Source organism: Melanotaenia boesemani, chromosome 7 (genome assembly GCF_017639745.1).
Source record: "Melanotaenia boesemani isolate fMelBoe1 chromosome 7, fMelBoe1.pri, whole genome shotgun sequence".
Lineage (NCBI taxonomy): Eukaryota > Metazoa > Chordata > Actinopteri > Atheriniformes > Melanotaeniidae > Melanotaenia > Melanotaenia boesemani.
Window position 1 is genome coordinate 34,588,436 of NC_055688.1, and position 14,415 is coordinate 34,602,850.

General features: G+C 41.0%; 1 protein-coding gene across 1 annotated transcript; it reads left to right on the forward strand.

Moving 5' to 3' along the window:
- Nucleotides 1–12,092: 12,092 nt before the first annotated feature.
- On the forward strand, nucleotides 12,093–14,058 carry LOC121643159 (transmembrane protein 271-like). Its single transcript, XM_041990422.1, has one exon. The coding sequence runs from the start codon at nucleotides 12,425–12,427 to the stop codon at nucleotides 13,214–13,216; it is 792 nt and encodes a 263-aa protein (XP_041846356.1). The 5' UTR covers nucleotides 12,093–12,424; the 3' UTR covers nucleotides 13,217–14,058.
- Nucleotides 14,059–14,415: the final 357 nt, after the last annotated feature.

The window sequence follows — 14,415 nt, forward strand, 5'->3', positions numbered from 1 at the left end:
TGTGAAGTCAAATATCTGTCTTCTGGAGACGCCCATATCAGCAGTTATCATAAAGGCTTGTGTTGCTGCTCTCTAGTTTTTGAAATGCATGCACAGGCACGGTGGATTAGCAGGCAGCCAATGTATCGATGCAGAATGCTGGACCATGTCCAGCTTGATTTGGAGACATCTGTTTTTTTTATAAATGGCAGCTAATCCTGTGTGGGTTTCTGCAGCCTCTCTGGTCGTCGACGAGTGCTGCCACATGCTTGTTTTAGCTTCGGTAGAAAAGCCACAAAGCGCATGAAAGGTTCTCAAGAGGGGTGCAGGTGTGCCAGAATATTACACCTTTAAAATGCAATTCAAAACAGAAATCAGAACAGAGGAATGTGAGATTAAAGGAAGCTGTGGCAGCAGCAGAGACAAACACTTCTTACTGCAGTGGCGGAGATAGGCTTTTATAAATGACGAGTGGGGGTCCAAGATCACGGGGGTCATATACTAAGAAAGGAAATGATTGTATTTCTCTTACACACGCTCATACACTGAGATAACTGTGGCCACTTTAGAGAGACTCCAACTTTTTCTATACAGTTTATTCCAATTCAGGGTCATGGGAGAGCTGGAGCCTATCGCTGCAGCTACCATGCCTCCCACATGATATTTCATTATATCTTTTCATGGGACAACTATAGAAATTAAACTTTGACATACAGAATAATTATAGTTTGGTGTCCTGTATATCAAAGTTTCATTTCTATAGTGTTGTCCCATGAAAAGATATAATGAAATATTTGCAAAAATGCGAGGGGTGCACTCACTTCTGTGAGATGCTGTAATTTAGAGTGACCGATTAATGTCGCATGCATGTTTTAGGATGGTGGGAGGAAGCCAGAGTACCTGGACAGAAACCAAGCATACACGGGGAGAACATGCAAACTCCACACAGAAAGGCCCAGTTCAAACCTTTGAAATGTGTGCACAGGCACAGCGGATTAGCTGCCCACCCTCTGGCCTCCCTGGGCTGAACTCCCTCACAGCTGAGTCTTCCCAGTGATCTTCTTTCTGTGAAGCAGCAGCTCTAACCACAACACCTCTGTGCAGCCCACATGAGAAATAAAACATCCGGACACTGATAATCTGGATCAAGCAGAAATGTTTGCAAAAAGCTCAAATATTTTAAATCACTATTGTTGATTATTGTTGATTGTTGATGTGCAGCACTTTGGAGACTTTTCTTTGTTTTTAAAATGTGCTTTATAAATAAAGTGGATTGGATTGGAAAAAGGTCCATAGAAAGATAAGTTGATTATTTTGAGGTACTTGATTTGGTACTGGGGACATCTATGACAACTCTTCTAGCAGTTTGGTTTATGTTTTGTTAGTTTTGGTGGTGCTGGTAGACTGGATCCTTGAGTTTGATAACAATGACTTGTGCGGTTAGTGCCTCATTCGGTTTCATCTGTGTCCCTCCTCCTAACACAAAAAAAGCAATATCTACTTTTTTTCTTACAAATTAAGACAGCTTATATTTCTCCACATTTTCATGTTGTAACTTACTTTAGAATAAACCAGCAGCCTTGCTAGCCTCCTGTTTAAATGAAGCTTTAGCTTAGTCAGCTCTAATGTAGATCCAGAGTTTCTCTTTGAGCATCTTTATTTTCAGCTCCAATGTGAAAATCTTGATTAACTGAGATGATGTCTAGTCCCTAAATACACCCACTTAAACTAAAGATAACATGGTTTCCCAACGTTAGCTTAAAAGTAATCTAGTGCTACCATATAACTAGATTAGCACTGCTATGTAGCTTCATGCTAACATCAGGTTAGCTTACATAACAAGTTATAGTTGCACAGGAACAAAATCTCTTCTAGAAATGTGCAGCCAGATGTCTGTATTATTAAAGGATGACTGATTATAAAAAAGCTTATAATTTTACTTCAAACTGGTGTAGTTATACTGGTGAGCGCTGTGTGTCTGACCTGTCAACCACATGAGGTGGCACCTGGGGTGTCCAATCAGATTTCAGGACTGGCCAGCGCCACCCTGACCACCCCTCTTGCTACGCCCCAGATTTTTTTTTATTATTATTTTTTTTATAACCATTCACACACTGGAGCTGCAAATTTAGAAAATTATATTGAATTCTGTTTAGAAATCTAATGGGTATTAAATTAATAGAGCAGAAAATTAAAATAATTTAAAACTAAGGTAATGGTTTTTGGTTTGTAAAAACAAAGATGATACACACATACAAATAGATAATGAAATTATTGAACATGTAAAAGAGATAAAATTCCTAGATACTAGATAATAAAAGTAGATGGAAGCTCCACATCAGACACATACAAGTTAAAATGACAAAAAAATATCTCAATCATAAATAAAATTAAGCCGGTTCTGGATTACAAATCACTTTATATTCTTCATTGTTCATTAATATTACCTTACATAATGTACTGTATAGAGGTCTGGGACAACAGTTATAAAAATACACTTCACTGGCTATTAATATTACAAAAGAGAGCAGTCCGTGTTATACATAAGGTCGGATATTTGGATCATACAAACTCTGTTTTAACAATCTAAGTTACTGAAACTCCAGAACCTGGTTAATTATCACACATCACTGATTATGTTTAAAGCAGGAACTTAATACCATACAACATCCAAAACCTTGTCAACTAGAGAGATGGGGAGTGTCATTAACGAGGGGACATGATATTTAAACGGAACCTGGTAAGAAACAATCAGAAAAGGTTTTTGCATGTCTGTTTCTGGGGTCAAACTGTGGTACAGGCTAGGGACAAAACACAGGTGGTGTTCACATATCCATGTATTTAAAACGATATATAAAGACATGGTACTAGAACAGTACAGAAATTATATGGAATGAAGGGGTAATATATGAGTAGTGTTTTTATTATTATTATTATTATTATTATTATTATCATTATTATTATCTTATAATTCCATCATTGTAATTAATTATTGTAAACTTACATATAAAAGAAGCCAACTTTATATTAATTGTATATACTGAGTATAGTTATTATTACTATTATTTTATTTAGGATTATGTAATGCCTAGTAGTTAATGATGGTTGGGATTTTGGTATAATGACAACAAACTCTTCTAAGTTACCAGGGTGGGATTAGATAAGCTTCTGCTTCCACCCCTTTTGAACTTTTGTGTTTGCTTTTTTTGGTCTTATTTTTTTATTTATTTTATTTTTAATATATATATTGTCATTATGTTCAAATAAACCTTTCAATCAATCAGTTAAAAAAAAACATTAGATGCTCCAGAAATATGTGTTGGCATGTGCCAGAGGGAGAAATTTCTCCAAGCATATGCAAATGAATGAAATTACAACCATCACTACTCACCATCCAAATGGAATGATAATGTGTTTCTTTACTTTACAGAACTTCAGATGTCTTAGCTGAGAAGTAATCTTCTCTTTATAGTGACCCATAGACTTAAAATCTAATGATAAAAATGTCTGTTGTTTGAACGCTATCGAATAGGAACATTAAAAGGAAATGCACTTAAATAAAGAAAGATCAATTAAAAACAAGAGCTAAGCCTATATTTAATTATAAAAGATTGTTTCCTGAGTGATGTGCCTTCAGAGTTTAAGTACTTCCCCTCCAAGTGAGAGGACACAGAGTGGGATTTTTAGATTGAATGGAGGTTTTAATCTTACTTGAAGGAGCTCATCAAACTTGAGTGTTGTGTTACAGGCTTTTAACCCCGCACTGCAGCACGGTTTTTATTCTAGTTCTTGTCCAAATTTCTATTGTCACCACTGTTTTTTCTTACCAGAAGAAGATGAGTTCAGCTGGCAGACAGAAGAACAATGGGTGAGTCCGGCAGCAGAGGGCATCATACATTACATATTCACAGGTTCTTTAAATCCACTGCAACAGCTCTGTGTTTAATTTATCTGTCAAAACATTAACTATAGATGCGTGAAGGCCAAATCCTGCCTGTGCCTACAATAATAGGACGACTGCTGGAGGGCATCTTGTCCCATCTATTAAGTATCCTGACAGTCAGTTTAGAAGAAAACAAAAACTAGTTTGTAAAAACTGCATTGCTTTAGGTTTGATGTCTTTTGTTTATTTTTTACACTTTTTGGGAGTATTATTTTTTTCATTTGGAAGGTCTAATGTGCAAAAGAAAAAGTAACCAGATAAACCAGGACTTTTAATGGTCAAGAAAGATGTTCATGCCCACCTTGTTAGTACCAGGCTGGAGCCCTTTTTCTCCAGAATTGCCTTAATTCTTGGTGTTGGAAACCTTCCTCAGAGGTTTTCTCCATATCAACATGCATCACACAGTTGCTGCAAGTTTGTCGGCTGCATCCATGATGAGAATCTCCTGTTCCACCACATCCCAAAGCTGCTCTACTGGACTGAGATCTGGTGGCTGTGGAGGCCGTTGGGAGTTCAGTGAACTCATCGTCACGTTCTAGAAAGCAGGTGGAGATGATCTCATTCTCTAGGGTTTCCAGAGAATGGTCTGAAGAAGGGAAAATATCCAGCGAGCAGCAGTTGTCTGGACCAGAATGTCTGGTTGGTGTCAGAGGTCAGAGGAGAATGGGCAGACTGGTTGGAGATGATCGAAAGGCAACAGGAAGTCCAATCAGCACTGGTTCCAACCAAGGTCTGCAGAACAGCATCTCTGAACACACAACACGTCCAGTCTGGAAGCAGATGGTTTACAGCAGCAGAAGACACACCAGGTGCCTCCTGTCAGCTAAGAACAGGAAACTGAGGCTACAATTCACACACACTCACCAACACTGGACAATAGAAGATGGAGAAACGTTGCTGGTCTGATGAGTCTCAGTTTCAGCTCCACATTCAGATGCTAGGCTCAGAATCTGCTGGAAACATCATTGAAACATGCATTCATCCTGACTTGGAACACTGCAGATGCCAGCTGAAACATGTAAAAGTAAAACAAACATCTGCTACCTAAACTTTGAAAGCAGAAACAGTGAAACATCTTCCAACCTCTGTCTCTTCTCTGAGCTCTCTCCGGTCAGTAAAAGTCAGTCTGATGTTGACTCTTTCCTCATCTTTCGCTCTGTTTTCCTGTTTTTCTTTTCCTTTCTTCTTGCGACAGCATCTTCTTATATGTCTTTGATGAATCAGCCACAGTGCACATTCAAACAGCCAGTGTGTTGATATCCAGTTGCTAGCATGTGACACGTTGCTGTAAAGAGACACTCAGCTTTTACTTGATGCAAAGTCCAGTAAGCTAAAGTTGGGACGCTGCTGGGCAACAATGACTCCAGATATGTACATAATAAATGTCACTGTCATCAAAATGAGTCACAAACACATTTTAAAGTTAGAAAGATACATCATGCTACTTTAAGAACCCGTCCAGCATCTTGATGCCCCCCCAGCCTTCCTCCTGCTCTTGTGGACTGTTTAACCTTCTACCATCAGGCAGGAGACTCCTTAGCATCACGATCACAGCTGCTAGGTTCTGCAACAGCTTCTTCCCTGAGGCTGTCAGCGCCCTTAACACTCACACACAGATGCACAACTTGCTGCCTTCACCCACACATAAACACACACCTCTGTGCACTCACACTGTAGACTGACTGAACAATCTACATGTACCCATTCTACCTCATTCTTGTGCTGTTGCTAGCCAGTCTACATGTTTTCAGGCTCATTCATAGTCCTGGCCTCTTACTGTTGTATATCTCGCAAATATTGTCTGTATATCTGTGTGTATAGTATGTCGCTTGAGTTTTGCACTAACTGTTGTTGCACTGTGTCATTTTATGTATTGCACAAGGAGTCTGCATTGAACAACATTTCGTTCATGTACATGCTCTGTAGAATGACAGTAAAGCTTCTTGATTCTTCTTGAAGCTTTCTGGCTCCTCAGCCATGTGAGTGGTTTTCTTTGTTCATCATGTGGAGTATAAACCTGCAGAAGCTGTGAATAATGAGGTTGATAACTTCACGCTGAAAAATCCAAACTATTCACTGATGCTTCTTTAGACCTGAGGGCAGCACTTACAAGATGATTTTCTCTGGTTTTGTTATTTCTTTCACATTAAACCCAGTCATTTAGGTTAAATGTTTATATTAAAACAACACTGACTGGTGCAGCTTTAAATCATAACCTCCCCCTGCTCCTTTACCACCTTGTTCTTTGTTCATTTTCCTCACAGTCGAGCTTTTGTGTCGGCCCTTGTCTGCACTCTGATCCTGGTCACACAGGTCTTGCCCCTCCATATTGATTCCATCTCTTGAAATCTTGGAGTCAATTCCTCTTTGGGATAAACATTGTTAGAGTTCGTCCCAGTTCTCGCTGACAACAGTGGAGGCTGCTTTAGACTCATCAATATTTATGGGCTTAAACAGGATTTCACAGGCCGACCTGTCACCGCTGTTGTAACTGCTGCTGTAAAACTGCATCTTAGATGCCGAAGCAGTCCCTTCTCAGCTGAAGTAATGGGACCTGAACACACACATATATGCACACACGCACACACACACACAAACACACTGCAACCTGTAGTGACTTAAATTAAAAACCTGAACTTGAAAGGGACATGGGTGATTTTACCACACTGTTAGAGTCACTGAAGTTTTCCCCTGAGCGCTGCCGGGTGAAGGCTAGTACCTCTGGGCTAAAGAAAGTCTGGTGCATTTAGAGAGATAATGCTGCTACAGTCCTTCACCTCTCGCAGCCTTGTAGGGAAAGGGTGATCATACCTATTAGGATGCGAATTACTTTTCCCTCAGTATCTTCCAGGTTTGCGACCATGACAAGGAAATTGTCTGTGTTATGGAGGAGGGCCTGACGAACGACAGATGCTGTTAACAACTTCTGCTTCATCAGATGCATCGGCCAATTTAATTCAGGAGCAGCCACTAAGGCTACCTGTGAGTTAAATAAAGCCATTTTCTTAGATGCCCCTGGCTCAAGCCTGTTTGAATAGCTCTTAATCACAGTTACAGTCTCTGAAGGATTCACAACACCCACGTTATGGAACAACAAATGCGAGAAGTGTTTTGAATCTGTTGCTACACAAAGTGTTGACATCATATATTACTGAAAGAAAACAGAGACAGTGGTGGAGCTACACTTTTATACATGGTAAATGGACTCGTACTTATATAGCACTTTTCAGTTAGCTTGACCACACAAAGCACTTTACACTATATATCACATTTACCCATTCACACACTCATACCCCAATAGGCACACTGGGAAGCAACTTTGAGTTAAGTGATCAGGTTTGAAATCCCCTGCATTAAAACCATCTTCATTAAAAAAATGGGGGCAGCTAGAGTCGCATGCGGGGGGGGGATATTTAGGTCCATAGAAAGAGAAGTCGGTTGTTTTTGGGCTGCTTGATGTGGTGGTAGTTGGGACAGTTCTGGCTTAACCTGGATTTATGCTTATGCAGCGTCTGGGTATGGTAGGGCTGGTGTAGCTGACGCCGGTGACACTCGAGCAAATTCAGGGAGAAGATCCAGAAATCTGGAAGCATGTAATCACAAAATGACCAATCACAAAGGAGTACTTCCGTTGCAGGGGTACACGCCATTTCTGGAAGAGGTTCATATCAAGCCTCCACAACCTACACAGACCGTTTGCTGGTAACTGACCTTATGCAGGCACTGTGCAAATATAAATCCAGCTTTACTGTCTGGTGGTGATGGTGGACTGGGTCCTTATGTGGCTAGCTCCACTTTGGGAAATTCAAGGGCTGCTAATATTCTGGCTGGGGTCTGTTTTGGCCTCATCTGTATCCTTCCCCTTTAAAAAAAAAAAACTTGGAAAGATCACCCTTTCTCTTAATTAATGTAAGGAATCGTTACAGGCTATGTAGCTTACTTTCTAAATCAGCTAGCAGCCTTGCTAGCCTCCCGTTTAAATTAAATTGGATCATGTTGCCCTAGTTTAGTCAGCACTAATAAAGCTTTTCAATTATCTAATATTCTGAGTGCCCAAAAGTAGGTGACGTCATTACCAGAATATTCATGTTCCAGCTGCAGTAACTTGAATAAAATGGACACCTCCAAGATAACCAGTTTGAGAGCATCTACTTCTAATACTATATACAAGTGTAAAATCACAAATTGTAAAAATGTACACCATGAGAACATCAGCCAGTTTTAGTGATAAATGACTGATATTGACACATTTCATGAACAACCACCCTAACAACGTTATCAATAACAGCAGCTCAGTGCTCTTCACACTACAAACTAACTGTTTAAAACATATTAGAAATAAATCTAATGCAGACAGCCATGGACGACAGGTGGTACTGGGAACAACTATCTTGAAATCTGCAATGTCAGTTTCTTCTCTTCTTCTGCAATGTTTCTACAAGTTGTCCAATCAGAAAAACAAGGTTACTGACATTTCCTGTAAAAATTCCATCAGAAAATGACCTTGGAAGACAGCTTACTACAAGTAACATGGATTCTGATGTGCTCTTTGAGGATCCTCAGTTTATTTTCAGCTTCGGCATGAAAATCTTGATTAATTGAGTTTGTTAATTTTTATTTGCTGGGGACCCTGAACAAAAAAACATTAGTCGCAGAAGGGAAAAGATGCATTGTTCCAGTTTTAGCCCCTGGCTAAAACATATGTGGTCCCAGAGCAGGTAAACAAATAAATACAGTCAAATTAAAACAATATAAATACTTTTAAACAAGCAACAACCCCATAAAATAAAACTCATAACTATAAAAAACGATTAATGTAGCCCCCTATTTAATTTCTTATCCAATAGATTTAATAACAAATATCAAAATCCAATGATTAATAGTAATAAGCGACAACCATATGTAAAAATTACAACCTATAGATTTGAGTTAATGTATGGTTCCTGAATACACTCACTGGAAAAAAAGTTTCTGTCCTCTTCCAATGACCTGTAAATCACCTAAAGTGCCGCTTGCAGTGTCCAGTCAGATTTCAGATGTAGGCAGGGCCACTCTGGCCCCCCTTCTTACTCCGCCCCTGTACAGAGAGCTCAGAGGTTTGTTTCTTTCTTCTTGCTGACAGTTGGTGTGTTTGGGTCAAAGAATGTGAGGTGATGGGTCCTGTTAGCTGATGGTTTAGATATTCACAATGCTGCCAGTGGTCTGACCCAAACTGGCAAACACAGCCATCGCCAGACAGCAAGACTGCCAATCAACCAGCCAATCGGCAGAATATCAGCTCATCATTTGTAGCATCTTAAAAATCTGAAAACCCATGCAAAGTAGTATTGACCTAATTAGAGTGGCACTCAAAATTACTGGCAGTCGTACCTGAAGAGTCAATGAAGTGGATCATTGTGATAAATGGATGGAGGAGAACTTCCCCGGGTGTAATTCTGTCACCTCAACCGTTAAACATTTGGTTAATGTTTCACATCCAGGTATAATGAACTGAAAACAATGGTCCACAAAATACTGCCAGCAGATCTCATCATGGAGTCATTGTACACATCCTTGAACTGTTTGACACTCATTTTGAGTTCTCTCCACTTTAATGACAACAAATTATCTAATGGAAACAGGAAACATTTTCATGGCAGTCCTAAAAGGCAGCATCCATCTACATCTACTCTGACTTTTCTTCCAGCTGTTTAATTTATAATAAAACATGGTGTTTAAACTGCTGATTGGCAAATCTCAAACTTAAAGTGCAATTTATGTCTTTTAATAGAAACCACATTGAGCTACTCACTCTAACACTTTCTTTTGGACTGTGGTTTGTATCTTCGGTTAGGCATTACAGTACTCACTGTGGATGACTCACGTCCTTCTACTTCTTTGTTTTGAAACTGTAGGACTGTCTCTCAGCAGTAATCCACCCTGTCCTGTCTCCACCATGCCAAGGTCATTTGGGTACTGATTACAGGAAACAAACTGCAGATACTGTTCTTTTAGATAAAATCCCAAAGGAAGATTTTTTTTCCCTTTTTATTTGTTTTTAGCCTGTTGTCCAGTGGGGAAAAGTTGTGGAGGTGTCCAGTCAGCTGCCGTATTCCTTGAGCTGAACGTTTCAGCACCGCGGACAGCTCCTTGGTCAGCAACTTGTGATGTTTATGCTTTTGCTATTTCCTTAAAGATCCAAGAAAATAAGCAAAGAGGGCAAAATCTTATTGATATTTACATCTTATCTATATCTACTCTATATTTGAACTGAAACACATTAGGCTCCTACCAAAAACTCCCATGTATTTGCAAGAAATGAGTTCAGCACTTCTGTAACTGATGTTAGTAGCCTCAGAGCCAGAATGAAATCCAGCTGAACACCCCAGGTCCCACTTAAAGGGGTAGTACACCCTAAAATGTGTTTTTTGAGCTGTAAACAACACAGTATTACTTAATTGTGATGAAATCCACCTATACTGTTGATAAAATTAGTCATTTTTAAATTTAGTTTTAAAAACTGGATGTTGTGTCAAAAATGGATCGTAACGCCCCCTACAGGATAAAACCAGGTTTTGTTTTTCTTGATGTACACCCTACTTGGTGCTTCTCACATCATGTGAAAATTTTATAAACCTCCCAGCCCCCTCCCTCCTGATGCAAATAGGCGGGTCCTCGCCTTGCAGGATAGGACCGCCAACACAAGAACTAATATGGTGTAGATCTGCTAGTTTCCGACTTCTTCTCTTTCACAGAGTTTCTGATGAATATTCCTGCAATGGGACGGATTTGTGCTTTTGAGGGGTGTAAAAGTAAAACCGGACTTTATTCTTTACCTGCTGATCCTCATCTGGCGACAGACAGCAGTTCAAATCGTAGCAGCAGCAACTTCCAGCAGCACTTCCTGCAGCTGCCACAACCTGCCGCGAGTCTCCACAGCTTTCCAGAGCTGCTGACAGGCAGCTAACAGCGCTAACGGCTCACACTGATACGTTCAGGACCACCTTGTACTTGTGTAGCTGAGGAGATTCAGGAGGGGGAAAGTTTTCCACCTCAAAGACACTTTAAAGTGATTGATGGGTCACTGGAGGAGGACAGAAACGTCTTTATTCACACACATAGCTCATCAGTATCCCTACACTAGTTTGAAGGCAATTTTGAAGTAATCAGACACAAAATATTGACATTTGGCTGCACATTTAAGATATTTTGTTCCTGTGCAGGTACAACTACTAATTAATGTAAAGTTATTAACCTGATGTTTGCATGAAGCTATGTAGCCGTGCTAATCTAGATATACGGTAGCACTAGTGTTAAGATAATGTGGGGAAACCACGTCATATTTAGTTTTCAGTGAGTGTATTTAGGGACTACACATGAACTCAATTAATCATTTTTTTTATTCAATGGAGCTGAAAATAAATTATAAAGATGCTCAAAGAGTTCCTCAGTATCCACTTTACTTAGCCCTGACTAAGCTAGAGCTACTTGATCCAGTTTCATTTAAACAGGAGGCTAGCAAGGCTGCTAGTTTATATTAAAGTGTGGAAAAAATATAGTCTATAACCAGTCTTATTTTGTATCAAAAGATATAAGAGGAGAAAGGGAGATATTTCTATTTTTTTGTAAAGAGGAAGAACACAGATCCAGCTGAGATAGACCCCAGCCCCAATATTAGCAGCCAGCTCCCAGCATGGAGCTGGCCACAAGGATCCAGTCTTCCACCACCACCAAACAGTAACCCAGAACAGCTAGAAGGAGCAGTCACTGATCCTCCTATCATATACTGCACCCCGAAACAACCACGTTTGAATTTGTTGGAAATATTTCCAGTTGATGATCAAGATCCTATTATACACCCCCACCCCACCATGTCGCTATAAAAGTCTAGCTCCGCCACTGTTGTTAACAGACCTTTTTGACAAGGCTGTGCAAAGAAGGTAAATCATTTCTGCTACTGCTGGTATTTGTTGGCTTTACCATCAATAAAAAGTCCACCTTTCAATTTAGCATCGCGAGAAGTGACTAAAAAGTCACTACGTGGCACCCAGACTGCTTTAAGGACAGGAGTGTTTCAAAGGCCCGTGGTTCATTGATTATTGGTCATCTTTAAAAAAAACTCTTTTGAAGCCACCTCCCTCTCAGTCACCAAAAAAACCATCTCACAGCATTCAACCCGACGAGCTGACAGACTGCAGATAAGACTTTCTGCTCAGGAGGGAGGAAAAAAAAACTTCTGCTCTAGAAAGTGACTCAAATGTCAGAGAATGTGGACCACGGTGATCATCGGCTATGTTTGGATTATCGATAACTGCTGAGAGGAAATCGTTTTTGCTATTAATTATTTATAGATTCCTGTAAAGCGGTGGGGATGCGCGAGAGACGCCGCAGCGGCGAGGTTCGCCCGCTCTGAACCGGAGGAGTCACCGGCAGATGATGTCCCAGTGTGAGAGTGTTTCCAGAGGAGACGAAGGAGGATGAAGAAGGGGGGAGAGGGGTCGAGAGCGGCAGAGGTGGAATATAATGAAGTTGAGTGGGAAAGGACTGTGCACCGTCTTGTCCAGCACCCTCCTCTTCGTGTGCGCCCTGAGCGAAGTTGTCGTTGGATTAAGATGCGTCTCGCTGGGATCCACGGTGAAGGCGCAGTTCCACCTCAGCGCCACCGCCGGGGCTTTCTACTCGGGGTTACTTGTGGGACTCGGGCAGGTCCTGTTGGGCTCCTCGCTGCTTTGTTGCACGGAGAAGCCCGGCTGCAGGAATTTCTTTCTCCTCGGTGTTGTTGTCTTCTTGTTGGGAGTCCTCACTGCCTTCTCCGGCGCGGTGGTGGACGGAGACACGGCTTCTCTGGTAGAGAGAAAATTCTCCCATTACTGCTTTCACTTTGTGATTGTGAACCGTGCCTGCGAGCAGCTGAGGGATTACCAGCAGAGTCTAGTTATCTCGACTGTTCTCAGCACTTTGGAGTGCCTCCTGGGGCTCATCAACCTGGTGGTCATCAAAAGGTACAAGGCAGCGCTGTTTTCTAAGAGCAGACGGTGCCAGAGGCAGAGCACCGGGGCGGTCATCTTCAGCGAGGAGCGGGATTGCTCCTCGGCGGCTTTCCAGTCGGTGTCTTACATCAATTTGGGGGGTTTTACCGTGTTTGATGAGACAGGTGCCAAAGTGCAAAGCGGGGGACACCCGTCTATTGAGCTGCCGGGATACTCGTCCACGGACCCGGAGCTTAATCACTGCTTTCCCTTCTCCTACCCCATCCCCAGCGAACTGCCGCCCGCGTACGAAGACATTTTCCCGGTAGAGGCATGCAACACATAGCCGCTGTGGACTCGCCCCCGGAGCGCTTCTCTCTGCTGTGACAATCAGTGACTTTGTGCTTGAACAACCATCTCCTCTTCTTTTTTTGCTTCCTCCAACAAACTCCCCAGAAAAAAGAGAGAAAAGAGCAGTAAGTAACAGGAGGACAGCAGCACTGAGTTTTCAATCACCGGACTTTTCATTCTGATGTTTTCTCACATCTGCCTGATAGCTCTCCATTCAGCATCACCAGCCAGGCTGAGGTGGATAAAAAGATGTGAGTGGCAGCCTTTAGGCCCAGACAGTGCAGCCAGATCAAGGCCCATAAACGCAACAGCTTGCTACAAAATCAGTTTGTGTTTTGAATGTGTGCTGTTAACGTTTTTACTTGTGAATAAAACGTGTATTTAACCTCATCTGAAGTTATGGAGCTGCTGCCAGTTTGGGGTTTTCAGTTACCGCTTTCTTAGCCCAAACTTCATCTCTAAAAGATAAGTTCTGGTTGATTATGTTTTTATTAATAATATTCTGCTGAAATAGTCTATAAAGGTTGTTTACTGCCACATCATTATGTGGGGGAACTGCTGAGTTTATATTTTGAATACAATACAGAGCTAGTTGTTTTCATGGGCTGAGTTGGTATTAAATTAGATTTTTAAGGTTTAGTTTAACAAAATTTTCACAAGAGAATATGATGGCGATGGATAACTGTTTATTTTAAAGCTTGGAGGCATTGTATGAGCTCCTTAATGCGCTGCTGTCTGTATCACGTGGTTTCCAATTTCCCATAATGCACTGTTTGATTGGACTTGAAATGATTGATTAATGGCACCAGGCACAAATACACATCAGCTCTCAGCATGGGTCCTTCCCCTGAAAAGCCTTTCTGTCTCACTATCACAAATGTGACTTAACCATTAGAACAAAGATGAGAGACAGATAATGGGTTTTGATGTCTTTATGATGTAACTCTAGACAATACTGCTCTGTGGTAAGTTAAACCTAAGTGGTTCATTTTCCTCAGATAAAGGCTTTCAAATGAGTGTGAGTGGCTAAATGTTGTTTTTTTTTTTTTTATTTGTTTTTTTTTTGGGGGGGGGGGCGCTTTGTGATGAATAAACTTTAGGAAGGAGGCTCCACTGGCTTAGTCTGATAACCCTCCATTTATCCTTCTCAAAATTGTGCAATGATGGTCTCCACTCACCCATTCTGCTCAGGCT

Bases quoted from the DNA above. Each gene is read 5' to 3' on its own strand.
- LOC121643159 (XM_041990422.1), top strand. From the start codon at position 12,425: ATGAAGTTGAGTGGGAAAGGACTGTGCACCGTCTTGTCCAGCACCCTC.